Consider the following 26,989-nt stretch of genomic DNA (forward strand, 5'->3'; position numbering starts at 1 on the left):
GTGGCTGTGTTCTTTTGCACATCTTAATCTTTTATTTTTATTGGCCAGTCTGAGAATATGGCTTTTTCTCTGCAGCTTTGCAAAAACTGCAAAATTGGAGTCATGAGAAGGGCAAACCTTGCCTATGACCTGACTCATCACCTTATATATTACTGCCCCCTAGTTATGACAAGTTCAGGGAGTGAGTGTTTTAATAAATCAAACAATGAACACTTAACACACCAACATGAAAACAGAGTCAATAACACCTGAGGAAAGAACCAAGGGGAGTGACAGACAGATACAGGGAAGATAATCAAGGAGGTGATGGAGTCCAGGTCAAATCAAATCAAATTGTATTTGTCACATACACATGGTTAGCAGATGTTAATGCGAGTGTAGCAAAATGCTTGTGCTTCTAGTTCCGACAATGCAGTAATGAGGCGCAGGTGCGCGAGACAGGTGTGCGGGACACTCAGCAGCCTGATGACCTAGAGGCCAGAGAGGGAGTATATGTGACACCAATGTAAAATTGGAGTCATGAGAAGGACTAACCTATGACCTGACCCATCACCTTATATATTACTGCCCCCCAGTTGTGGCATCCCAAAAAACACACAACTCTACAACCCATATTTCTTCTAGCCTCCCACAAATTCTTTATCTTCTTAACACTAAAACTGAACCTAAATAATATAAAAATGAAATGTATATATTTTATACAACTTAAACTAAATAGAAACTAATACGGATGTACAAAACAAACAGAAATAAAAACAAATATAAAAATACATAACCTTGCTGTGCTGTCTCCATACTGACATGTCATTATGCAACCGACATGACGTCATCATGATGGCACTGGCCATAACAGTTTAAAACTAGTTAAAAACATATTTTTTCTTTTTTTTGTCACCTTTAGAATTTCTAGTATTCGTTAGCACTTTACACTAAGGTACTATTTGAAGTGTGTTTTATGTACAGGTAACTGCCAAAATAAAGGAAACACTTGAGATTTGATTTGATTTGATTTAAGTAAAGGAGGGATACAAAGTATTTTTAAAGCAGGTGCTTCCAAACAGGTGTGGTTCCTGAGTTAATTAAGCAGTTAACATCCCATCATGCTTAGGGTCATGTATAAAAATGCTGGGCAGGTCATTATTTTGGCTATCATGGCTTTGGCCCGCAGGATGACAATGCCCCCGTCCACTGGGAAGGGGTGGTCACTGATCTGGTTGGCTGAGCATGAAAATGATGTTAACCATATGCCATGGCTGTTTCAGTGACGAGATCTCAACCCAATTGAACACCTATGGGAGATTCTGGAGCAGTGCCTGAGACAGTGTTTTACACCACATTACAATGATTTGCAATTGAGGACAAAAGCTAAATAGGTCAGTACAGTAAAAGCATTAAAAACTATCGTTTGTTTTCTGATGTGTTGTTGCTGACTAGAAGAGGCAGTGTCAGTCAGCCATTCTCAAGAGGCCAGACAGGGGTTATATCCAGAAACTGGTAGGCCTCACGAGATGCGAAGAGGCCTATGTACTTTAAACTGTCCATATACATTTTTGTTGTTGTTGCAGTATGCCCCATAAAAGCTCACTAGGTCTTTGTTATTAAATCTTTGCTATATGTAGTTTACTGTAGTCTAGTCAATGCCATCCATTTCAACTATTGCTGTATATATATGATTCTATCCCGTGGATTTTTTATTTGATTCATTTTATTTCACCTTTATTTAACCAGGTAGGCCAGTTGAGAACAAGTTCTCATTTACAACTGCGACCTGGCCAAGATAAAGCAAAGCAGTGTGACACAAACATCAACACAAATAAACAAACGTACAGTCAATAATAGAAAAGAAAAATCAATGTCCATTGTGTGCAAATGTAGAAAATTAGGGAGGTAAGGCAATAAATAGGCCACAGAGGCAAAAATAATTACAATTTAGCATTAACACTGGAGTGATAGATGTGCAGATGATGGTGTGCAAATAGAGATATTGGGGTTCAAAAGAGCAAAAAGATAAATAACAATATGGGGATGAGGTAGTTGGGTGTGCTATTTACAGATTGGCTGTATACAGGTACAGTGATCGGTAAGCTGATCTGACAGCTGATGTTTAAAGTTAGAGAGGGAGATATGTCTCCAGCTTCAGTGATTTTTGCAATTTGTTCCAGTCATTGGCAGCAGAGAACTGTAAGGAAAGGCGGCCAAAGGAAGTCTTAGCTTTGGGGATGAACAGTAAAATATACCTGCTTGAGCGCGTGCTACGGTTGGGGGTTGCTATGGTGACCAGTGAGCTAAGGCAGGGCTTTACCTAGCAAAGACTTATAGATGACCTGGAGCCAGTGGGTTTGGCGACAAATATGGAGCGAGGGCCAGCCAACGAGAGCATACAGGTCGCAGTGGTGGGTAGTATATGGGGCTTTGGTGACAAAACGGATGGTACTGTGATAGACTACATCCAATTTGCTGAGTAGAGTGTTGGAGGCTATTTTAGAAATTACATCGTGTAGTCAAGGATCGGTGTGATAGTCAGTTTTACAAGGGTATGTTTGCCAGCATGAATGAAGGAGGCTTTGTTGCGAAATAGTAAGCCAATTCTAGATTTAATATTGGATTGGAGATGTTTGATGTGACTCTGGAAGGAGAGTGAACCAGGCGAGGCAGTCATTTGAGAAACCAAGGCCATTGAATCTGCCGATAAGAATGCGGTGATTGACAGAGTCAAAAGTCTTGGCCAGGTCGATGAAGACGGCTGCACAGTACTGTCTTTTATCAATGGCGGTTATGATATTGTTTAGGACGTTGAGCGTGGCTGAGGTGCACCCATGACTAGCTCGGAAACCAGATTGCATAGTGGCAAAGGTACGGTGGGATTTGAAATGGTTGGTGATCTGTTTTGTTAATTTGGCTTTTGAAGATTTTAGAAAGGCAGGGTAGGATGGATATAGGTTTATAACAGTTTGGGTCTAGAGGGTCTCCCCCTTTGAAGAGGGGGATGACCGGGGCAGCTTTCCAATCTTTGGGGATCTCAGACGATACGAAAGAGAGGTTGAACATCCTAGTAATAGGGGTTGCAACATTTTCAGCTGATCATTTTAGAGGGAGAGTCCCATCACACACAGATATATATATTTACACTATGGACTCATTGCTTGTCGTATAATTTTTATATTTCTTAATTCCATTCTTTTACTTTTAGATCTGTGTGTATTGTTGTAAATTGTTAGATATTACTGCACTGCTGGAGCTATTAACACAAGCATTTCGCTACACCCGCAAAACATCTGCTAAATATGTGTATGCAACCAATAAAAATAGATTTTATTTGTAAACAAGAGTAATTGTGACCAGTAGCAGGATGAATAATGTTGAAGTCAAAAGTTTACATACACCTTAGTCAAATACATTTAAACTCAGTTTTTCACAATTCCTGACCTTTAATCCTAGTAAAAATGTCCTGTTTTAGGTCAGTTAGGATCACCACTTTATTTTAAGAATGTGAAATGTCAGAATAATAGTAGAATGATTTATTTACGATTTTATTTCTTTCATCACATTCCCAGTGGGTCAGAAGTTTACATACACTCAATTCGTTTTTGGTAGCATTGCCTTTAAATTGATTCACTTGGGTCAAACATTCCAGGTAGCCTTCCACAAGCTTCCCACAATAAGTTGGGTGAATTTTGGCCCATTCCTCCTGACAGAGCTGGTGTAACTGAGTCAGGTTTGCAGGCCTCCCTTGCTCGTGCACGCTTTTTCAGTTCTGCCCACACATTTTCTATGGGATTGAGGTTAGGGCTTTGTGACGGCCACTCCAATACCTTGACTTTGTTGTCCTTAAGCTATTTTGCCACAACTTTGGAAGTATGCTTGGGGTCATTTTCCATTTGGAAGAGCCATTTGCGACCAAGCTTTAACTTCCTGATTGATGTCTTGAGATCTTCAAAATACCCACATAATTTTCCATCCTCATGATGCCAACTATTTTGTGAAATGCACCGTCCCTCCTGCAACAAAGCATCCCCACAACATGATGCTGCCACCCCTGTGCTTCACGTTTGGGATGGTGTTCTTCGGGCTTGCAAACCTTCCCCTTTTACCTCCAAACATAACAATGGTCATTAAGGCCAACAGTTCTATTTTTGTTTCATCAGACCAGAGGACATTTCTTCAAAAAGTACGATCTTTGTCCCCATGTGCAGTTACAAACCGTAGTCTTGCTTTTTTATGGCGGTTTTGGAGCAGTGGCTTCTTCCTTGCTGAGCGGCCTTTCAGGTTATGTCGATATATATGACTTGTTTTACTGTGGATATAGATACTTTTGTACCTGTTTCCTCCAGCATCTTCACAAGGTCTTTTGCTGTTGTTCTGGGATTGATTTTCACTTTTCACAACAAAGTACGTTCATCTAGGAGACAGAATGCGTCTCCTTCCTGAGCGGTATGACGTCTGCGTGGTCCCATGGTGTGTATACTTGTGTACCATTGTTTGTACAGATGAATGTGGTACCTTCATTCGTTTGGACATTCCTCCCAAGGATGAACAAGACTTGTGGAGGTCTACAATTTGTTTTCTGAGGTCTTGGCTGATTTCTTTTGATTTTCCCACGATGTCAAGCAAAGAGGCACTGAGTTTGAAGGTAGGCCTTGAAATACATCCACAGGTACACCTCCAATTGACTAAAGCCATGATATCATTTTCTGGAATTTTCCAAGTTGTTTAAAAGACACAGTCAACTTAGTGTATAGAAACTTCTGACCCACTGGAATTGTGCTACAGTTAATTACAAGTGAAATAATCTGTCTGTAAACAATTGTTGGAAAATGATGTCCTAATCAACTTGTCAAAACTATAGTTTATTAACAAGAAATTTGTGGAGTGGTTGAAAAACTAATTTTAATGACTCCAACCTAAGTGTATGTAAACTTCCTTCTTCAACTGTAAATAGATACTAATGGTAATGGAAATCAATAATCAATGAACAGCAGCATAGGTGTGAGGGGGAGCAGTAATTGTGTAACCCTTAAGATAAAGGTGCCAACTGTAAGATGTGGACATGCAAATTGCCTTTCATGTCTATGTCTATTAAATACCTGTATTCTACCCTACTATAGTAGTCTATAATGAATCATACCATAAGGAATCATTCTCTCATATTAGGTGAGAGGCAAACTTTTGGAACCTCAACCATCATGACAATTACGACATTAAAAGCAGAAAAACAAACTGCTCCCCCATTAGTCTTATTAATACAGACGCATCACATTTTGATGCCTTGTTTTTCTAAGCTGTAGGCCTAGTTACACAATTGTGGAGTATCCTCCTTATTGCCCAAGACTTCAGAGCACGTCCTCTAATTCATCTTGTCATGACCTGGAAATTTCTCATCTTGTGTTCCCGGGCATACACTTCTGATCGTAATAGCTTGGGAGGACGAAGTTAGGGAATTCCAGCTTTTGGAAAAACAGAACTCCTCCCTGGTCTGAGTGGAATATAAGAACAAGCTGCAGACCACAAACCAACACAAAACACAAGGGAGTTCAAACTGCCTGACTGACTAACTAACTAAGGAGCTAGAAGGTAAGCGATAACTCTCTTATATGAGGCAGTCTGAGTTTAAGTTGAATAAATGATCTGTAAATATGTTAGCAATTCATATAGTGGCCTATGCTCTCTCTCACCCTCGTGTTTCCTTCAGTTTGTCGCATCTGCAAGTATGAAGCTGCTTCTAGCTGGACTTGTTCTGACCCTCGTTGTAGGAGCTCAAGCTCAGTGGTACCGCTTCCCTGGTGAAGCTGCTCGAGGTCCGTTTATACACTTTAGTCATTGTTTCTTCATTGTTGACAGAAATAGATACAGAAACCAGTAGCAACAAATCTATCAAGAGCAACATGTACTGTATTTGAGGACTCCTTTAAAGTCATTGTTATTTCTTGAGGCTAGTGGTTTGAAAAGTTGTTAAGTTCATTGTAAGTGTCAAACTCAACATCTGTGTCCTCCTGACCCTGCAGGTGCTAAAGACATGTGGCGTGCATATGGCGACATGAAGGACGCCAACTGGAAAAACTCAGACAAGTACTTTCACGCTCGGGGCAACTATGATGCTGCCAGGAGAGGACCAGGGGGCAGGTGGGCAGCAACAGTCATCAGGTGGGTGATTCTCAAATATCTGTGTGATGCTTATAATGTGGTTCAGTTGGTCATCAAATTATCTCATAAAAACATTCTCCTTTCTCTAATTAGATCTTTTTGCCACTTTTTGTAAAAAAAAATTAAAAAATGTCTGGTCAGAAAGACAATTTTACCATTATTGGTTTACTGTGGTTGGCGAGTTACTTATGTAATATTTCTCCTCTCTCAGTAATGGCCGGGAGATGGTTCAGGGTTCCAGTGGTCGAGGACACGAGGACTCAGCAGCTGACCAGGAGGCTAACCGCTGGGGACGTAATGGAGGGGACCCCAATCGATTCAGACCCCAAGGACTCCCCAAGAACTACTGAACCTACAAAAAGGAGGTTACTAGCCAAACTGAAGGACCAAATTCCAAACAAACATATTGCACTTAATTACTGCTTTTGGTAAAAATGTCATATTCTCAAAAAATATTTCTGCTAATAGACAGGTACATGGTACTGAAACTTAGTATACAATGTATTTCAAAAGTGTTGCGAAAATAAAGTGATTACACAACCAGAGACTGGGAAGGCTGGAAAGAAATGTTGAAATCATGAAATGTACACTCAAATGATCTGGTGTTGGCATTTTCCCAGCCTTCACCTGGCAACCGGTCAGCCCTTTACAACTAGAAAGAGGAACTTTTGGACAGTGGGGTAGCCGTACATAGTACATGTTTTTCATAGGGTAGACATAGAAGAAGCTGAGAAAAACATAGGAGACATAGAAGAAGCTGAGAAACACATAGGAGACATAGAAGAAGCTGAGAAACATAGGAGACATAGAAGAAGCTGAGAAAAACATAGGAGACATAGAAGAAGCTGAGAAACATAGGAGACAAGAGGCTAAGATTAATGCAGATGACGAGGTGATGTGAACTTTGAGGGTGCAACAACAATTCTTTGCCTCTGCACATCCCCATGCTCATCCCTAAGCTCCCTCTCTCCAACACAACACACACCGTGTCCTCCCCTTCTCACTAACCAATAGATGCTGGTTAAACTGACCACTGATGCACCAGGCCAATTTGTTGAGTGTAACAATATAACATCGAATCCAGTTATTAGTGGTGCAGGGGAAGGCAGGGTAGCCTAGTGGTTAGAGCGTTGGATTAGTAACTGAAAGGTTGCAAGTTCAAATCCCCGAGTTGACAAGGTACAAATCTGTCGTTCTACCCCTGAACAGACAGTTAACCCTCTGTTCCTAGGTCGTCATTTAAAATAAGAATTTGTTCTTAACTGACTTGCCTAGTTAAATAAAGGTACCATATAGGCTTGAACAGCTGGTCCAGGAGGATAAAAAGTGGTAGGTCAGTTCATGACAAATTATAATATTGGTATCTGTCACATCCATTTCAGTGTATTTGTTAATCATTGAGGGTCACTGATGAAATCTTTGTGAAAATAGAGACATGCTCTGGAACAAATCTGGTGCCAGGCTATCCTTGTTGTGACATCACAAGAGAAGCATACGACGAGTAGACTATGTATAAGTTAACACAGATAGATAATATGCATAAAATTAGCATACAGCTAGGCTTTTGAACATAACCACTCATTATTACAGAATGCAGAATTACAGGCGTACTGTAAAATATGCACAGACATACAATGTTTTGATGAGCCTGACCACACCTCCACACAAGCAACCAATGAGAGTATGGTTCAAAGTACTGTACCAGCTTCTTGGTACAGACTTTGAACAGAGTGAGTGAGAGAGAGAGAGGGGTCAATAGCAATAGATTTCCCTATATCATTATTAACTTTACCTGAGATGTGAAATGGGTAACAACAGGGTTCTGCTTCACCAAGTGGAAATAAGTAGCCTCAGCAGTTGCACTCAGCATCTATGTGATGAGCCCTGAAATGCAGCAAGGAAAACATAAGCATCATGTATTGAATACCCGATCTGTGTATACATTTATGTGGAAGATTCACCGGGTGAGCAATGATGTGTAGTTAACGGGGGTGAATTATGTTAAGTCAGGTTTACCTGACAATCATAACACTCAAATCTGAATGTGCAAGGCAGGTAGGTGGTGGAATGGGTATAGTGTTATGTGGAAGTATGGAGAGACACACACGCGCACACGCACGCGCACGCGCACACAGTAGATCCTTTTATAAAGACAACAAAGTGAAATATTCGGTCAAAGATATATTGTTACATGCCTGCAAAGAGAGAAGGAGTGCTATGAGCTGACAGACTAGACCTCAAACAGATATACACCCATATTTCTAATCACAGTATTGGATGTCCCATCTCTCTTTCTCTGCTTTCTCTTGCTCCATTCAAATACAATGCACACACACACACAAATCAGGAGAGATCTGGGAGGAGTAGGAGTAGGAGTAGAGGAAATAGAAGAGTTTGGGATAGAATTAGGGTTGAGAGAGGAGTGGAGAGGAAGGATTGATGTGATTGGTCCAGAAGGAGGGTGGCTGTACAGTCATATACTTCTGAAAGCATGGCTCAATGAATGAACACTCTTCATTTCAGGTAGCCAGCCAACATTGAGGTAAATGCTACTATGCCCAGGGATAAGCCAAGTACTTTCCACACACAGATGTTTCTCAAAGCTAATTCCTCCACCATTTTCCAGCTCTCTCATTCTTGTTTTTAACTTTTGTTATTGATTGGTCATTGTCACCTTTCGATCCCTTCTCACCCTTCTCTCTTTCTCTCCCTCTCAGTTTACCTGCCAAATTGATCAACGGGGGAATTGCTGGACTGATTGGTGTGACATGTGTATTTCCTATTGACCTAGCCAAGACCCGTCTCCAGAACCAGCAAAATGGTTCCCGTCTCTACACCAGCATGTATGTACAATGTTGTTCAACACACACATTTAACCATTCTCATTTAGAAATTATAAAACAAACTTGCAGTTTGCTTGTAGTATCTGCTTACCTCTGGTTGATTCTCTGAGGTCTTTGCACAGTAATCCTTTGTGTTCACAACACAGGTCAGATTGCCTTATCAAGACCATCCAATCAGAGGGGTACTTTGGCATGTACAGAGGTAGGACAAAATTGTGTGTGTGCGTGTGTGCGTGTGCGCGTGTGCGCGTGTGCGTGTGTGTGTGTGTGTGTGTGTGTGTGTGTGTGTGTGTGTGTGTGTGTGTGTGTGTGTGTGTGTGTGTGTGTGTGTGTGTGTGTGTGTGTGTGTGTGTGTGTGTGTGTGTGTGTGTGTGTGTGTGTGTGTGTGTGTGCGCTGTTGTGGAAATAATCAGAATTTGTTGGTAACATAGGTAAGATGTTTTATATTCATCATATGTTTGTAAGTTACTTCTCATCAGAATGGTATTTTTGTATAATACTGTGGCAGGGTTGCAGTATCTGTTCTATGTCAAGACTAAGTTGCAAGGGCCGCAGAGAGGGGAGAGGTCAAAGTGTCATCAAGCGTGTATCTCTTGGCTCCACAATGTCTGTGTGCCAGTCAGTGTGTCTCTGTGATCTTGTCAAGATAGGATGGATTTGATATATGCCTGTTGATATGGAGGATTGGTTTATGGTTCTGGGGTTTGAGTAAGGAGACAAAGCTGAACGATTTATTATGTCTATGCTGTCTGACTATGTGTGTTCTTTGCTATTAAAGGATCGCAGTCGCAATGCAGAAGGGGGCTCTCAGAGAATTCACTGAGAGACACTGAATTACCTGAGAGTCACAGGATTGTGATAGAGCTCATATAATTAAAGATGGACTTTGATAACTAACTCTGACTTGTGTGTGTGGTTTGCTCCCATGATTTGGTAAATAGAGGAAATTTCCACGACAGCGTGCGTGCGTGTGCGTGCATGCGTGTGTGTGTGTGTGTGTGCGTGTATGCATGCGTGTGTGCACACAGGTTTGAGCATGTTCTTTGTTTATGACTCTGTGTATCTCTATTTCTTTAACCATTAGGTGCTGCTGTGAACCTGACTCTGGTCACTCCAGAGAAGGCCATCAAACTAGCTGCCAATGACTTCTTTAGACAGCACCTGTCCAAGGATGGGTGAGTAGTGCTCAGAGGCGTCTTTCAAACACCTACCTGTCAAATACAATCCTACACCAGTCGTAACCGACTGGTAAACCAACCTCTTGCCCACTCTGATCTCTTTGAATAGATGTACTTGAAAGATGTATTATATACTATATCAGCTTTAACTAACTTCTTGTTTGGATTTGATATACACAACACAAATAGGATTGTAATAATATCTCACTATGTGCTGGGATCTAGTAGTAATACGTTAGAGGTATAAATATTTTGTAAACACACAGCATGGTTGATAGGACCAATCCCACAGGCCCCTGCAGCATTATCCGCATGACATACCTGGGCTATCTTTAGCATCCCTCAACATTTCCATGGGGACCAACAACATGGCTGATAAATTATTGAGTGACCTGTGCTAGTGAACTGGTGAATTATTAACATGTCTCTAAGACTGTGTGAGTGCTTGTGTGTGTGTGTTTGTGCTTGTATATGCATGTTTCTTTATGTGTATCACTAATGGTATGTGTATTGTTTTATGTGTGTTTATGGTCATGGCCTATGTGTATAGAAACAGATAGTTTTATGTTGTATGCCTTTTGTTTAATGTAGGGAAATCACTTAAGATAACACCAGAACATCCAGGGAAATGAGCAAAGTCATTGAACCAAAATAATTATGACATTTGTTCTCTCTCTAAGTCAGAAGCTTAGCCTGCTGAGGGAGATGCTGGCGGGTTGTGGTGCTGGTACATGTCAGGTAAGATCAGTTTGGGTATCAGCCTCAGACAGCTTTCTACTACCATCTTGTGGCTCAACAGTAATTATGCACAATAGTTTTGTGTCTGCCTGGGTATTTGAACTCTTCTGAAACACAGTCACACTGTCTCTCCATCTCTCTGTCTCTCCATCTCTTTGTCTCTCCATCTCTCTGTCTATCCATCTCTTTGTCTTTCCATGTCTCTGTCTCTCCATTTCTCTGTCTCTCCATCTCTTTGTCTCTCTATCTCTTTGTCTCTCCATCTCTCTGTCTCTCCATCTCTCTGTCTCTCCATCTCTTTGTCTCTCTATCTCTTTGTCTCTCCATCTCTTTGTCTCTCCATCTCTCTGTCTCTCCATCTCTCTGTCTCTCCATCTCTGTCTCTCCATCTCTCTGTGTCTCCATCTCTTTGTCTCTCCATCTCTCTGTGTCTCCATCTCTTTGTCTCTCCATCTCTTTGTCTCTCCATCTCTCTGTGTCTCCATCTCTTTGTCTCTCCATCTCTTTGTCTCTCCATCTCTCTGTGTCTCCATCTCTTTGTCTCTCCATCTCTCTGTGTCTCCATCTCTCTGTCTCCATCTCTCTGTCTCCATCTCTGTCTCTCCATCTCTCTGTGTCTCCATCTCTTTGTCTCTCCATCTCTCTGTGTCTCCATCTCTTTGTCTCTCCATCTCTCTGTCTCTCCATCTCTTTGTCTCTCCATCTCTCTGTCTCTCCATCTCTCTGTCTCCATCTCTCTGTCTCCATCTCTGTCTCTCCATCTCTCTGTGTCTCCACCTCTTTGTCTCTCCATCTCTCTGTGTCTCCATCTCTTTGTCTCTCCATCTCTCTGTGTCTCCATCTCTTTGTCTCTCCATCTCTCTCTGTCTCTCCATCTCTTTGTCTCTCCATCTCTCTCTCTCCATCTCTTTGTCTCTCCATCTCTTTGTCTCTCCATCTCTCTGTCTCTCCATCTCTTTGTCTCTCCATCTCTTTGTCTCTCCATCTCTTTGTCTCTCCATCTCTTTGTCTCTCCATCTCTCTGTGTCTCCATCTCTTTGTCTCTCCATCTCTTTGTCTCTCCATCTCTTTGTCTCTCCATCTCTTTGTCTCTCCATCTCTTTGTCTCTCCATCTCTTTGTCTCTCCATCTCTATGTCTCTCCATCTCTCCGTCTCCATCTCTTTGTCTCTCCATCTCTTTGTCTCTCCATCTCTTTGTCTCTCCATCTCTTTGTCTCTCCATCTCTATGTCTCTCCATCTCTCCGTCTCCATCTCTTTGTCTCTCCATCTCTCTGTCTCTCCATCTCTCTGTCTCTCCATCTCTTTGTCTCTCCATCTCAATTCAATTCAATTCAATTCAAGGGCTTTATTGGCATGGGAAACATGTGTTAACATTTGCAAAGCAAGTGAGGTTGATAATATATGAAGTAAATATATAAAGTGAAATAAACAATCAAAATTAACGGTAGACATTACACATACAGAAGTTTCAAAACAATAAAGACATTACAAATGTCATATTATATATATATACAGTGTTTTAACAATGTACAAATGGTAAAGAACACAAGATAAAATAAATAAGCATAAATATGGGTTGTATTTACAATGGTGTGTGTTCTTCACTGGTTGCCCTTTTCTCGTGGCAGCAGGTCACAAATCTTGCTGCTGTGATGGCACACTGTGGAATTTCACCCAGAAGATATGGGAGTTTTTCAAAATTGGATTTGTTTTCAAATTCTTTGTGGATCTCTGTAATCTGAGGGAAATATCTCTCTGTCTCTCCATCTCTGTCTCTCCATCTCTGTGTCGCCATCTCTCTGTGTCTCCATCTCTGTGTCTCCATCTCTCTGTGTCTCCATCTCTTTGTCTCTCCATCTCTTTGTCTCTCCATTTCTCTGTGTCTCCATCTCTTTGTCTCTCCATCTCTCTGTCTCTCCATCTCTTTGTCTCTCCATCTCTTTGTCTCTCCATCTCTCTGTGTCTCCATCTCTCTGTGTCTCCATCTCTCTGTGTCTCCATCTCTCTGTGTCTCCATCTCACTGTCTCTCCATCTCTCTGTGTCTCCATCTCTCTGTGTCTCCATCTCTCTGTGTCTCCATCTCTCTGTGTCTCCATCTCTCTGTGTCTCCATCTCTCTGTGTCTCCATCTCACTGTCTCTCCATCTCTCTGTGTCTCCATCTCTCTGTGTCTCCATCTCTCTGTGTCTCCATCTCTTTGTCTCTCCATCTCTTTGTCTCTCCATTTCTCTGTGTTTCCATCTCTTTGTCTCTCCATCTCTTTGTCTCTCCATCTCTTTGTCTCTCCATCTCTTTGTCTCTCCATCTCTCTGTGTCTCCATCTCTCTGTATCTCCATTTCTCTGTCCATCTCTTTGTCTCTCCATCTCTTTGTCTCTCCATCTCTTTTTCTCTCCATCTCTTTGTCTCTCCATCTCTTTGTCTCTCCATCTCTCTGTCTCTCCATCTCTTTGTCTCTCCATCTCTTTGTCTCTCCATCTCTTTGTCTCTCCATCTCTCTGTGTCTCCATCTCTTTGTCTCTCCATCTCTTTGTCTCTCCATCTCTTTGTCTCTCCATCTCTCTGTCTCTCCATCTCTTTGTCTCTCCATCTCTTTGTCTCTCCATCTCAATTCAATTCAATTCAATTCAAGGGCTTTATTGGCATGGGAAACATGTGTTAACATTTGCAAAGCAAGTGAGGTTGATAATATATGAAGTAAATATATAAAGTGAAATAAACAATCAAAATTAACGGTAGACATTACACATACAGAAGTTTCAAAACAATAAAGACATTACAAATGTCATATTATATATATATACAGTGTTTTAACAATGTACAAATGGTAAAGAACACAACACTCTCTGTCTCTCCATCTCTCTGTCTCTCCATCTCTCTGTCTCTCCATCTCTCTGTCTCTCCATCTCTCTGTCTCTCCATCTCTCTGTGTCTCCATCTCTCTGTCTCTCCATCTCTCTGTCTCTCCATCTCTCTGTCTCTCCATCTCTCTGTCTCTCCATCTCTCTGTGTCTCCATCTCTCTGTCTCTCCATCTCTCTGTCTATCCATCTCTTTGTCTCTCCATCTCTCTGTGTCTCCATCTCTCTGTCTCTCCATCTCTCTGTCTCTCCATCTCTCTGTGTCTCCATCTCTCTGTCTCTCCATCTCTCTGTCTATCCATCTCTTTGTCTCTCCATCTCTCTGTGTCTCCATCTCTCTCTCTCTCCATTTCTCTGTGTCTCCATCTCTCTGTCTCTCCATCTCTCTGTCTCTCCATCTCTCTGTCTCCATCGCTTTGTCTCTCCATTTCTCTGTGTCTCCATCTCTCTGTGTCTCCATCTCTCTGTGTCTCCATTTCTCTGTGTCTCCATCTCTCTGTGTCTCCATCTCTCTGTGTCTCCATCTCTTTGTCTCTCCATCTCTTGGTGCAGGTCATCATCACCACTCCCATGGAGATGCTAAAGATTCAGTTACAGGATGCAGGGCGGATAGGTGAGAGATGGTTAGAAGAAGGAGAGAGGAGGTTGTATGTTCCCCTGTTCCCAGTCAACGTTTCATGACTAACCAATATCTTGTCAGCCAAACAAACACAAACAGATCACAGAGATCTGATCAGTTAGAACCCATAACAACCAGCATTGTTATTGTATCAATGTAAAATAGTTATTCTCCCCACATACTCCCCACATTTAATTTTGTTTGCCAACTACTCCTGAGGCATTTCTGCTTCTCTGTCCCTGGTTAATGATGTCACATTGATGATATTGATGATGTTTTGTGTGTTATGACACATGTAGAGGATCAGAGGAAGCTGATGTCCCAGGCTGCAGTTGGGGACCCTGGGGGCCCAGTGGAGTTGAGGTCCCATACAGCAATGCAGCTCACCCGGGAGACGGTAAGAACATCTCTGTACAGCAATGCAGCTTACAGGTGCATGGTAAGGACAGTTGCAGTTGTGTGTGTATACATGTATGAGTGTGAATACAGTTGTGTGGTTTTTCCGTGCATCGGCAAAACAGAACAGCTGCCTCCGGTAAGACAAGGGGTGGAGGTCTGTGTCTATTTGTCAATAAAAGCAGGTGCGCAAATTCAAATATTAAGGAAGTCTCGAGGTTTTGCTTGCCTGAAGTACAGTATCTCATGATAAGCTGTAGAGTACACTATTTACCAAGAGTGTTCATCTATATTTTTCGCAACTGTCTATTTATACCACTACAAACCGATGCTGGCACTAAGACCGCACTCAACGAGCTCTATAAAGCTATAAGCAAACAAGAAAATGCTCATTCAGTGACGGTGCCCCTAGTGGCCAAGGACTTTAATACAGAGAAACTCAAATCTGTTTTACCTGTTACATGTGCAAGAAGAGAGGAAAGAAACTCTAGACTACCTTTACTCCAAACACAAAAATGTGTACAAAGCTCTCCCTCGCCCTCCATTTGGCAAATCTGACCATCATTTGCCCTCCTGATTCCTGCTTACAAACAAAAACTAAAGCAGGAAGTACCAGTGACTCACTCAATATGGAGGTAGTCAGATTACGCAGATTAGAGGTCGACCGATTGTGATTTATCAACTTCCTCTACTGTATTTATTTATTTTGCTCCTTTGCACCCAATTATTTATATTTCTACCGTGCCAATATTTCAAACCGTGCCAATATATCCTCTAACCAACAGCTTTGAGGGATTGTCAATTTTATTCAACGGGTTACCAACATATTCAACATATTTTAATAAAAATGTCATTTTGATGACATTTTTCTTACTATTAAATCCTTCACGAGATATATCCTGTCTTGTTTTGCACGCTTTGTACAAAATAATAAAATTCTGTACTACAGGATATTTCTTAACATAGCTCTTCATTAGCTAGCTACAACTTGCATGTTCACGTATCTCCAACCATGATCAACTGACCATGACCTAACCATCTGGGTGGTCTTAACCAATCATAGCACAGTATGATACGGCGGTAAAATGCATCCAATTATAATTCAGTATGTTTACACATATGATAATTACATATCCCAACACAAATCTAAAGTTGCTCCCCAAGCTGCCTGGTCGTTCGTTCTATGGGTTCGGTTGCCAGTGATACGACTCTGTCGTTGTCTTTTTTTTTGTATCTATGGATGGACCTAGTCGTTAGTATGGAAATGGAACATTTAGTATGAACTGGCAACATTCTTATCCCTTGCTTTCTAGCTAGCTAATTTCACAGTCACATCAAACAGTGCAGCCAGAATAAAAGCAAACTAGCTGCATTTGCGTTTGTTTAAGCTGTTTTCTAGTGACATTTATTTGGATACATCCATAACAACAAGCAAATGATGCGCAATTTCCCCTGGCATAGCTCTCTCATCAGGGCACTGGATATTCAGAGGAGCTAGCCAACAACACAGCTAACACAATCACTTCAAACTGTAGCCTAAAAAAGCCTATTTCTGCTCTTTTCCCACGATGCATCAAACACATTTGGTGTGTCGTCATAGTCAGACTTGCTCGTGTGGAACCACCTTAAATTTGCACCTTTTTTCAAGGCTGATTTTAATGTCACTGAGAAAACAGCGAAGTGTCAAAGATGTATTTTTCGCAAAACTCCTTTCTGAATTTAAAAGTAATCCTCGAAGTAATAATCTAGCTTTTCAAAAGTATCTGTAATCTGATTACAATATTTTTGCTGCTAACAAAATGGATTTACAGGTACCGTTTTTTTGTAATCCTTTACATGTAACGGGTTAGATGTAATCCGTTACTCCCCAACCCTGCCCTTAGTGTACAGGGGGGTGTCTATGACATCATCCCATCTAATGTTCTATATCTATGATCACCAATGTATCATTTGTACAGGTCAAATATATATATACTTGTCACATTTGACTGTAAAACCTTGCAGTGCTACTGTTTTCTCTGTGAGTGGGGTGGATATATGGCATTTTGCAACAACATGATAGTCTCTCTGAAATGAAACAATCTACTGATAGATTTCAAACAAATACATTTAATATCCATGTGTAGCCGATGTGAAATGGCTAGCTAGTTAGCGGTGGTGCGCGCTAGTGGCGTTTCAATCGGTGACGTCACTTGCTCTGAGACCTTGAAGTAGAGGTTCCCCTTGCAATTTTTGTGGAGCGATGGGTAACGATGCTTCGAGGGTGACTCTTGACGTGTGCAGAGCGTCCCTGGTTCGCACCCAGGTCGGGGCGAGGGGACGGACTTAAGTCTATACTGTTACACATGCCCTGATAAGATGGGGGAAAACACACCCATCTCTGTCGATATTTCATCATGTCAACTGCTCTATTTGGGGCTACTGTTTGTTTTGCACAGGACCATAGTAACACTGTCAAAAGCAGGATGTGATGCTGAGGAAATTCCGAAGTTTCATTTCCAGTCAGAACTGTTTCTATTAGTCAGGAACGGCATCTGGCATCTCAGCTCGCTTTCACCACCAACAAAACATTACTGGTAATGTGTCCATATTACTGGTAATAGTTTTTAGTGTTTTAGTGTTTTTTTTCCCCAAACTTTGGGCAAATGTCACATGTGGTTTTCAGGCTTTTGGGAGGGTTTCAAGCTGCTGAATCTGGCAGGTAAATGCATCCTGGAGATAAAAAAAGGTGTACTTTAAGTATCACTTTCACTAGCTAGGGGGGCTAGATAGCTTACTTGTACTACTAAATTTGAAAAGCATTGGATTGGTGTAAACATGGGTGAAAGAGTTTACTTCCACCATATTTTTTACACCAGTCTGGACACTATTCCTTTTAATTCCAAGTCAGATTGAGATTGACTTCATAATTTAAACCTAACCTAACTTTAGCTCTTGAGAACCCAAGGCCATTCAGCCATTGGTTCTCATTTGAACAATAACAGTGGGGTCAATGTTTTGTGTAACTGTTAATAATCACAATACAGTTTCGGAAACCTCAGGAATTCTATTTTCAGATCACCCCAAAATGATTTTACAAATACAAAAAAGACACAGATTTCCACTGAGGTGTTTTGCATTGCACTTCCTGAACTAATGGAAACTCAGGAGGGAACAAAAAAAACGTTGGCTTGAAGCTGTTACACAGAACACCTCAGTGGAGATCTGTGGTAAAATAGTACATTTATCTTTTGTATTTGTAAAGTTATTTATGGATAAGTTGAGTATTCAAGGTTTCCAAAACCATATTGCAATCAGGGATAAAATTATTTATAGATAGAGGGTTTCATACTAGACCAAATAACTTAATACCTAATAAAAAGGGACATGGAATGACTCCAATTGTTACGAGTGTGCTGAGAGTCATTAAGCAAGTTCAATGAAAGAGTGATTTAATAAATAAAAGGAACAATGATCACGCAACCCACAGACAAGAAAAAATAGTCAATAACACCTGGGGAAAGAACCAAGGGGAGTGACAGGTACAGGGAAGAATCAAGGAGGTGATGGAGTCCAGGTGAATGTCATGAGGCGCAGGTGCGCGAGACGATAGTGACAGGTGTGCGGGATACATTAGAGTGTCTAGTTTGAGAAACAGACACCTCACAAGTCCTCAACTGGCAGCTTCATTAAATAGTACCCGCAAAAACACCAGTCTCAACTTCAACAGTGAAGAGGCGACTCCGGGATGCTGGCCTTCTAGGCAGAGTACCTCCATCCAGTGGCTGTGTTCTTTTGCACATCTTAATCTTTTCTTTTTATTGGCCAGTCTGAGAATATGGCTTTTTCTCTGCAGCTTTGCAAAAACTGTAAAATTGGAGTCATGAGAAGGGCAAACCTTGCCTATGACCTGACTCATCACCTTATATATTAATGCCCCCTAGTTATGACAAGTTCAGGGAGTGAGTGTTTTAATAAATCAAACAATGAACACTTAACACACCAACATGAAAACAGAGTCAATAACACCTGAGGAAAGAACCAAGGGGAGTGACAGATACAGGGAAGATAATCAAGGAGGTGATGGAGTCCAGGTGAGTGTCATGAGGCGCAGGTGCGCGAGACGATGGTGACAGGTGTGCGGGACACTCAGCAGCCTAATGACCTAGAGGCCAGAGAGGGAGTATATGTGACACCAATGTAAAATTGGAGTCATGAGAAGGGCTAACCTATGACCTGACCCATCACCAAATCAAATCAAATTTATTTATATAGCCCTTCGTACATCAGCTGATATCTCAAAGTGCTGTACAGAAACCCAGCCTAAAACCCCAAACAGCAAGCAGTGCAGGTGTAGAAGCACGGTGGCTAGGAAAAACTCCCTAGAAAGGCCAAAACCTAGGAAGAAACCTAGAGAGGAACCAGGCTATGTGGGGTAGCCAGTCCTCTTCTGGCTGTGCCGGGTGGAGATTATAACAGAACATGGCCAAGATGTTCAAATGTTCATAAATGACCAGCATGGTCGTATAATAATAAGGCAGAACAGTTGAAACTGGAGCAGCAGCACGGTCAGGTGGACTGGGGACAGCAAGGAGTCATCATGTCAGGTAGTCCTGGGGCATGGTCCTAAGAGCATATGTGGGGTGGCCAGTCCTCTTCTGGCTGTGCTGGGTGGAGATTATAACAGGCTGGCCAAGAGGTCCTGACCAGCAGAGCAGAACAGAAAGAAAGACTGGGGAGAATTCAGGTAGTCCTGGGGCATGGAGGCATATGCATATGGGGTGGCCAGTCCTCTTCTGGCTGTGCTGGGTGGAGATTATAACAGAACATGGCCAAGATGTTAAAATGTTCATAAATGACCAGCATGGTCGAATAATAATAAGGCAGAACAGTTGAAACTGGAGCAGCAGCACGGCCAGGTGGACTGGGGACAGCAAGGAGTTATCATGTCAGGTAGTCCTGGGGCATGGTCCTAGGGCTCAGGTCCTCCGAGAGAGAGAAAGAAAGAGAGAAGGAGAGAATTAGAGAACGCACACTTAGATTCACACAGGACACCGAATAGGACAGTGAGAAGTACTCCAGATATAACAAACTGACCCTAGCCCCCCGACACATAAACTACTGCAGCATAAATACTGGAGGCTGAGACAGGAGGGGTCAGGAGACACTGTGGCCCCATCCGAGGACACCCCCTGACAGGGCCAAACAGGAAGGATATAACCCCACCCATTTTGCCAAAGCACAGCCCCCACACCACTAGAGAGATATCTTCAACCACCAACTTACCATCCTGAGACAAGGCTGAGTATAGCCCACAAAGATCTCCGCCATGGCACAACCCAAGGGGGGGCGCCAACCCAGACAGGATGACCACATCAGTGAATCAACCCACTCAGGTGACGCACCCCTTTCAGGGACGGCATGAGAGAGCCCCAGTAAGCCAGTGACTTAGCCCCTGTAATAGGGTTAGAGGCAGAGAATCCCAGTGGAAAGAGGGGAACCGGCCAGGCAGAGACAGCAAGGGTGGTTCGTTGCTCCAGAGCCTTTCCGTTCACCTTCCCACTCCTGGGCCAGACTACACTCAATCATATGACCCACTGAAGAGATGAGTCTTCAGTAAAGACTTAAAGGTTGAGACCGAGTTTGCGTCTCTGACATGGGTAGGCAGACCGTTCCATAAAAATTGAGCTCTATAGGAGAAAGCCCTGCCTCCAGCTGTTTGCTTAGAAATTCTAGGGACAATTAGGAGGCCTGCGTCTTGTGACCGTAGCGTACGTGTAGGTATGTACGGCAGGACCAAATCAGAGAGATAGGTAGGAGCAAGCCCATGTAATGCTTTGTAGGTTAGCAGTAAAACCTTGAAATCAGCCCTTGCTTTGACAGGAAGCCAGTGTAGAGAGGCTAGCACTGGAGTAATATGATATATATTACTGCCCCCCCAGTTGTGACATCCCAAAAAACACACAAAAACTCTAAAACCCATATTTCTTCTAGCCTCCCACAAATGCTTTATCTTCTTAACACTAAAACTGAACCTAAATAATATAAAAATTAAATATATTTTTTTTCATACAACTTAAACTAAATATAAACTAATACGGATGTACAAAACAAACAGAAATAAAAACAAATATAGAAACACATAACCTTGCTGTGCTGTCTCCATACTGACATGTCATTATGCAACCGACATGACGTCATCATGATGTCACTGGCCATAACAGTTTAAAACTAGTTAAAAACTTATTTTTTCTTTTTTTTGTTCCCTTTCAAAATTGGATAATTTGGTAACACTACACGAAGGTACTGTTTTAAGTACAGGTATTTGCCAAAATAAAGGAAACACTTGAGGGATACAAAGTATTTTTAAAGCAGGTGCTTCCACACAGGTGGGGTTCCTGAGTTAATTAAGCAGTTAACATCCCATCATACTTAGGGTCATGTATAAAAATGCTGGGCAGGTCATTATTTTGGCTATCATGGCTTTGGCCCGCAGGATGACAATGCCCCCGTCCACTGGGAAGGGGTGGTCACTGATCTGGTTGGCTGAGCATGAAAATGATGTAAACCATATGCCATGGCTGTTTCAGTGACTAGATCTCAACCCAATTGAACACCTATGGGAGATTCTGGAGCAGCGCCCGAGACAGTGTTTTACACCAAAATACAATTATTTGCAATTGAGGACTAAAGCTAAATAGGTCAGTACAGTAAAGCATTAAAATCTATCGTTTGTTTTCTGATGTGTTGTTGCTGACTAGAAGAGGCAGTGTTAGGGGCTTCCCGGGTGGCGCAGTGGTTAAGGGCGCTGTACTGCAGCGCCAGCTGTGCCACCAGAGACTCTGGGCGCCCAGGCTCTGTCGTAATCGGCCGCAACCGGGAGGTCCGTGGGGCGACGCACAATTGGCCTAGCGTCGTCCGGGTTAGGGAGGGGTTGGCCGGTAGTGATATCCTTGTCTCATCGCGCACCAGCGACTCCTGTGGCGGACCGGGCTCAGGGTTGCCAGGTGCACGGTGTTTCCTCTGACACATTGGTGCGGCTGGCTTCCGGGTTGGATACGCGCTGTGTTAAGAAGCAGTGGTTGGGTTGTGTATCGCAGGACGCATGACTTTCAGCCTTCGTCTCTCCCAAGCCTGTGCGGGAGTTGTAGCGATGAGACAAGATAGTAGCTACTAAACAATTACCACGAAATTGGGGATTGATACCAATCCCTAATTAATACCACGAAAATGGATACCACGAAATTTGGGAGAAAACAGGGTAAAAAAATAAAAAAAGAGGCAGTGTCAGTCAGCCATTCTCAAGACACCAGACAGGGGTTATATCCAGAAACTGGTAGGCCTCACGTGATGCTAAGAGGCCTATGTACTTTAAACTGTCCATGTAGTTTTTGTTGTTGTTGCAGTATGCCCCTAATGCCTTCTTTGTAAGGCATTGGAAAACCTCCCTGGTCTTTGTTAATCTTTGTTTGAAATTCACTGCTTGACTAAGAGACCTTACAGATAATTGTATGTGTATGGTCCAGAGATTAAGTAGTCAAAAATCATGTTAAACAGTACTATTGCACACAGAGTGAGTCCATGGAACTTATGTGACTTGTTAAGCACATTTTTACTCCTGAACACATTTAGGCTTGCCATAACAAATGGATGGAATACTTATTGACTCAAGATTTCTGATTTCTGATTTTCATTTTTATTAATTTGTAAAAGTTTCTAAAACCAAAATTCCACTTTGACATTATGGGGTAATGTGTCGAGGCCAGTGACACAACATCTCAATTAAAATATTTAAATTCAAGCTGTAACACAACAAAATGTGGAAAAAGTCAATGGATGTGGATACTTTCTGAAGGTGCTGTACATGTCGACAGCAGAGGGAACACACCCCAATCCACATCGACGGGGCCGCAGTGGAGAAGGTGAAAAGCTCCAAGTTCTCCGGCTTGGCCCCTAAGACCCACACAAACTTTTACAGATGCACCATTGAGAGCATCCTGTTGGGCTGTATCACTCCCTGGTACGGCAACTGCACCACCCGCAGAGCTCTCCAGAGGGTGCTATGGTCTGCCCAATGCATCACCCAATGCATCACCGGGGACACAATGCCTGCCCTCCAGGACACCTAGAGTACCCGATGTCAGGACACCTAGAGCACCCGATGTCAAGGTCATCAACCACCCGAGCCACAGCCTGTTCACCTTGCTATCATCCAGAAGGCAAGGTCAGTACAGGTGCATCAAAGCTGGGACCGAGAGACTGAAAAACAGCTTCTATCTCAAGGCCATCACACTGTTAAATAGCCATCACTTGCCAGTCTCCATGCAGTACCCTTCCCTGAAATTAGTCATTGTCACTTGCCGGGTACCACTCGGTTAGTCAACCCTACACCTTAGAGGCTGCTAACCTATGCACATAGACATGGAATCACTAATTACTTTAATAATGGAACACTGGTCACTTTAATAATGTTGAAATACTGTTTTACTAATTTCATATATACAGTATATATTGCATTCTTAATGCCATTTCATTCAACTATTGCTGTATATATACTATTCTATCCTACGTATTCTACAGATACCCTAAATATTCTATCCACATACCGTCCATAACGTCTATACATCCCATCACACATATATATATATATATATATATATATATATATATATATATATACTTCAGTCTCTGACATTGCTTGTAAAATGTATATATTTCTTAATTCCATTATTTTACTTTTAGATCTGTGTGTATTGTTGTAAATTGTTAGATATTACTGCACTGCTGGAGCTAAGAGCACAAGCATTTCTCTACACCCGCAAAACATTTGCTAAATAGGTGTATGCGACCAATACATTTAGATTTGATTTGTAAAAAAGAGCCATTGTGACCAGTAGTAGGATACTAATGGTAATGGAAATCAATAATCAATGAACAGCAGCATAGGTGTGAGGGGGAGCAGTAATTGTGTAACCTTTAAGATAAAGGTGCCAACTGTAAGATGTGGACATGCAAATTGCCTTTCATGTCTATGTCTATTAAATACCTGTATTCTACCCTACTATAGTAGTCTATAATGAATCATATCATAAGGAATCATTCTCTCATATTAGGTGAGAGGCAAACTTTTGGAACCTCAACCATCATGACAATTACGACATTAAAAGCAGAAAAACAAACTGCTCCCCCATTAGTCTTATTAATACAGACGCATCACATTTTGATGCCTTGTTTTTCTAAGCTGTAGGCCTAGTTACACAATTGTGGAGTATCCTCCTTATTGCCCAAGGCTTCAGAGCACGTCCTCTAATTCATCTTGTCATGACCTGGAAATTTCTCATCTTGTGTTCCCGGGCATACACTTCTGATCGTAATAGCTTGGGAGGACGAAGTTAGGGAATTCCAGCTTTTGGAAAAACAGAACTCCTCCCTGGTCTGAGTGGAATATAAGAACAAGCTGCAGACCACAAACCAACACAAAACACAAGGGAGTTCAAACTGCCTGACTGACTAACTAACTAAGGAGCTAGAAGGTAAGCGATAACTCTCTTATATGAGGCAGTCTGAGTTTAAGTTGAATAAATGATCTGTAAATATGTTAGCAATTCATATAGTGGCCTATGCTCTCTCTCACCCTCGTGTTTCCTTCAGTTTGTCGCATCTGCAAGTATGAAGCTGCTTCTAGCTGGACTTGTTCTGACCCTCGTTGTAGGAGCTCAAGCTCAGTGGTACCGCTTCCCTGGTGAAGCTGCTCGAGGTCCGTTTATACACTTTAGTCATTGTTTCTTCATTGTTGACAGAAATAGATACAGAAACCAGTAGCAACAAATCTATCAAGAGCAACATGTACTGTATTTGAGGACTCCTTTAAAGTCATTGTTATTTCTTGAGGCTAGTGGTTTGAAAAGTTGTTAAGTTCATTGTAAGTGTCAAACTCAACATCTGTGTCCTCCTGACCCTGCAGGTGCTAAAGACATGTGGCGTGCATATGGCGACATGAAGGACGCCAACTGGAAAAACTCAGACAAGTACTTTCACGCTCGGGGCAACTATGATGCTGCCAGGAGAGGACCAGGGGGCAGGTGGGCAGCAACAGTCATCAGGTGGGTGATTCTCAAATATCTGTGTGATGCTTATAATGTGGTTCAGTTGGTCATCAAATTATCTCGTAAAAACATTCTCTTTTTTCTAATTAGATCTTTATGCCACTTTTTGTAAAAAAAAAAAAAAGTCTGGTCAGAAAGACAATTTTACCATTATTGGTTTACTGTGGTTGGCGAGTTACTTATGTAATATTTCTCCTCTCTCAGTAATGGCCGGGAGATGGTTCAGGGTTCCAGTGGTCGAGGACACGAGGACTCAGCAGCTGACCAGGAGGCTAACCGCTGGGGACGTAATGGAGGGGACCCCAATCGATTCAGACCCCAAGGACTCCCCAAGAACTACTGAACCTACAAAAAGGAGGTTACTAGCCAAACTGAAGGACCAAATTCCAAACAAACATATTGCACTTAATTACTGCTTTTGGTAAAAATGTCATATTCTCAAAAATTATTTCTGCTAATAGACAGGTACATGGTACTGAAACTTAGTATTCAATGTATTTCAAAAGTGTTGCGAAAATAAAGTGATTACACAACCAGAGACCAAAAGTCTTTCTGTATTCAGTATGATATGACTGGGAAGGCTGGAAAGAAATGTTGAAATCATGAAATGTACACTCAAATGATCTGGTGTTGGCATTTTCCCAGCCTTCACCTGGCAACCGGTCAGCCCTTTACAACTAGAAAGAGGAACTTTTGGACAGTGGGGTAGCCGTACATAGTACATGTTTTTCATAGGGTAGACATAGAAGAAGCTGAGAAAAACATAGGAGACATAGAAGAAGCTGAGAAAAACATAGGAGACATAGAAGAAGCTGAGAAACACATAGGAGACATAGAAGAAGCTGAGAAACATAGGAGACAAGAGGCTAAGATTAATGCAGATGACGAGGTGATGTGAACTTTGAGGGTGCAACAACAATTCTTTGCCTCTGCACATCCCCATGCTCATCCCTAAGCTCCCTCTCTCCAACACAACACACACCGTGTCCTCCCCTTCTCACTTACATCCAATAGATGCTGGTTTAACTGAACACCGATCCACCAAGCCAATTTGTTGAGTGGAACGATATAGCAGGGAATCCACTTAGTGGTGCAGGGGAAGTAAGGAGGCCTGCAGGTACCTTATAGGCTTGAACAGCTGGCCCAGGAGGATAAAAAGTGGTAGGTCAGTTCATGATAAATTACAATTATAGTATTGGTATCTGCCATGTCCATTTCAGTGTATTTGTTAATCATTGAGGGTCACTGATGAAATCTTTGTGAAAATAGAGACATGCTCTGGAACAAATCTGGTGCCAGGCTATCCTTGTTGTGACATCACAAGAGAAGCATGGGGAGAGAGGCCAAAGAGGAGAGGATGGATGCCCCTGCTGTTAATCAATGGAACATGACAGTTTGAATGAGGATTCAATTCAACATACTATGCAACACTATTGAGACCGGAGGTGAGATGAGTAGGCTATGTATAAGTTAACACAGATAGATAATATGCATACAGCTAGGCTTTTGAACATAACCACTCATTATTACAGAATGCAGAATTACAGGCGTACTGTAAAATATGCACAGACATACAATGTTTTGATGAGCCTGACCACACCTCCACACAAGCAACCAATGAGAGTATGGTTCAAAGTACTGTACCAGCTTCTTGGTACAGACTTTGAACAGAGTGAGTGAGTGAGACAGACAGACAGACAGACAGACAGACAGACAGACAGACAGACAGACAGACAGACAGACAGACAGACAGACAGACAGACAGAGACAGACAGACAGAGACAGAGACAGAGACAGAGAGATGAGCTAAGAAATTGTAACACAGAGGAATTGTAACTCAGGTATTTGAGTGATTTTGCTTTCCTAGATTTTCTCTGTTTTGGCACTCTTAATTTGAAAATATGAACTTTAGGGCTCAAAGTGAGGTCAATAGCAATAGATTTTGCAATTTCAAATATAATAGATTTTGCTATATCATTATTAACTTTACCTGAGATGTGAAATGGGTAACAACAGGGTTCTGCTTCACCAAGTGGAAATAAGTAGCCTCAGCAGTTGCACTCAGCATCTATGTGATGAGCCCTGAAATGCAGCAAGGAAAACATAAGCATCATGTATTGAATACCCG

General features: G+C 42.0%; 3 protein-coding genes across 3 annotated transcripts; all 3 read left to right on the top strand.

Annotated features, from left to right (window-relative positions):
- The first annotated feature begins 5,407 nt into the window (after window positions 1–5,407).
- On the top strand, window positions 5,408–6,686 carry LOC118393981 (serum amyloid A-5 protein-like). The gene is made up of 4 exons (XM_035787245.2): window positions 5,408–5,571; window positions 5,690–5,795; window positions 6,003–6,141; window positions 6,353–6,686. The coding sequence occupies exons 2-4, from the start codon at window positions 5,708–5,710 to the stop codon at window positions 6,489–6,491; spliced, it is 366 nt and encodes a 121-aa protein (XP_035643138.2). The 5' UTR covers window positions 5,408–5,571; window positions 5,690–5,707; the 3' UTR covers window positions 6,492–6,686.
- A 339-nt stretch (window positions 6,687–7,025) lies between these two features.
- Window positions 7,026–24,253, top strand: LOC127907085 (mitochondrial glutamate carrier 1-like). The gene is made up of 9 exons (XM_052460778.1): window positions 7,026–7,033; window positions 8,859–8,984; window positions 9,131–9,186; window positions 10,069–10,159; window positions 10,843–10,900; window positions 14,314–14,374; window positions 14,680–14,777; window positions 22,630–22,979; window positions 24,133–24,253. Exons 1-8 carry the CDS (start codon window positions 7,026–7,028, stop codon window positions 22,882–22,884), a joined length of 753 nt encoding a protein of 250 aa, XP_052316738.1. The 3' UTR covers window positions 22,885–22,979; window positions 24,133–24,253.
- Window positions 24,140–25,399, top strand: LOC118393980 (serum amyloid A-5 protein-like). Its single transcript, XM_035787244.2, has 4 exons — window positions 24,140–24,288; window positions 24,407–24,512; window positions 24,720–24,858; window positions 25,066–25,399. The coding sequence occupies exons 2-4, from the start codon at window positions 24,425–24,427 to the stop codon at window positions 25,202–25,204; spliced, it is 366 nt and encodes a 121-aa protein (XP_035643137.1). The 5' UTR covers window positions 24,140–24,288; window positions 24,407–24,424; the 3' UTR covers window positions 25,205–25,399.
- The last annotated feature ends 1,590 nt before the right edge of the window (window positions 25,400–26,989 follow it).

This window comes from Oncorhynchus keta, chromosome 14 (assembly GCF_023373465.1).
Source record: "Oncorhynchus keta strain PuntledgeMale-10-30-2019 chromosome 14, Oket_V2, whole genome shotgun sequence".
Classification (NCBI taxonomy): Eukaryota; Metazoa; Chordata; class Actinopteri; order Salmoniformes; family Salmonidae; genus Oncorhynchus; species Oncorhynchus keta.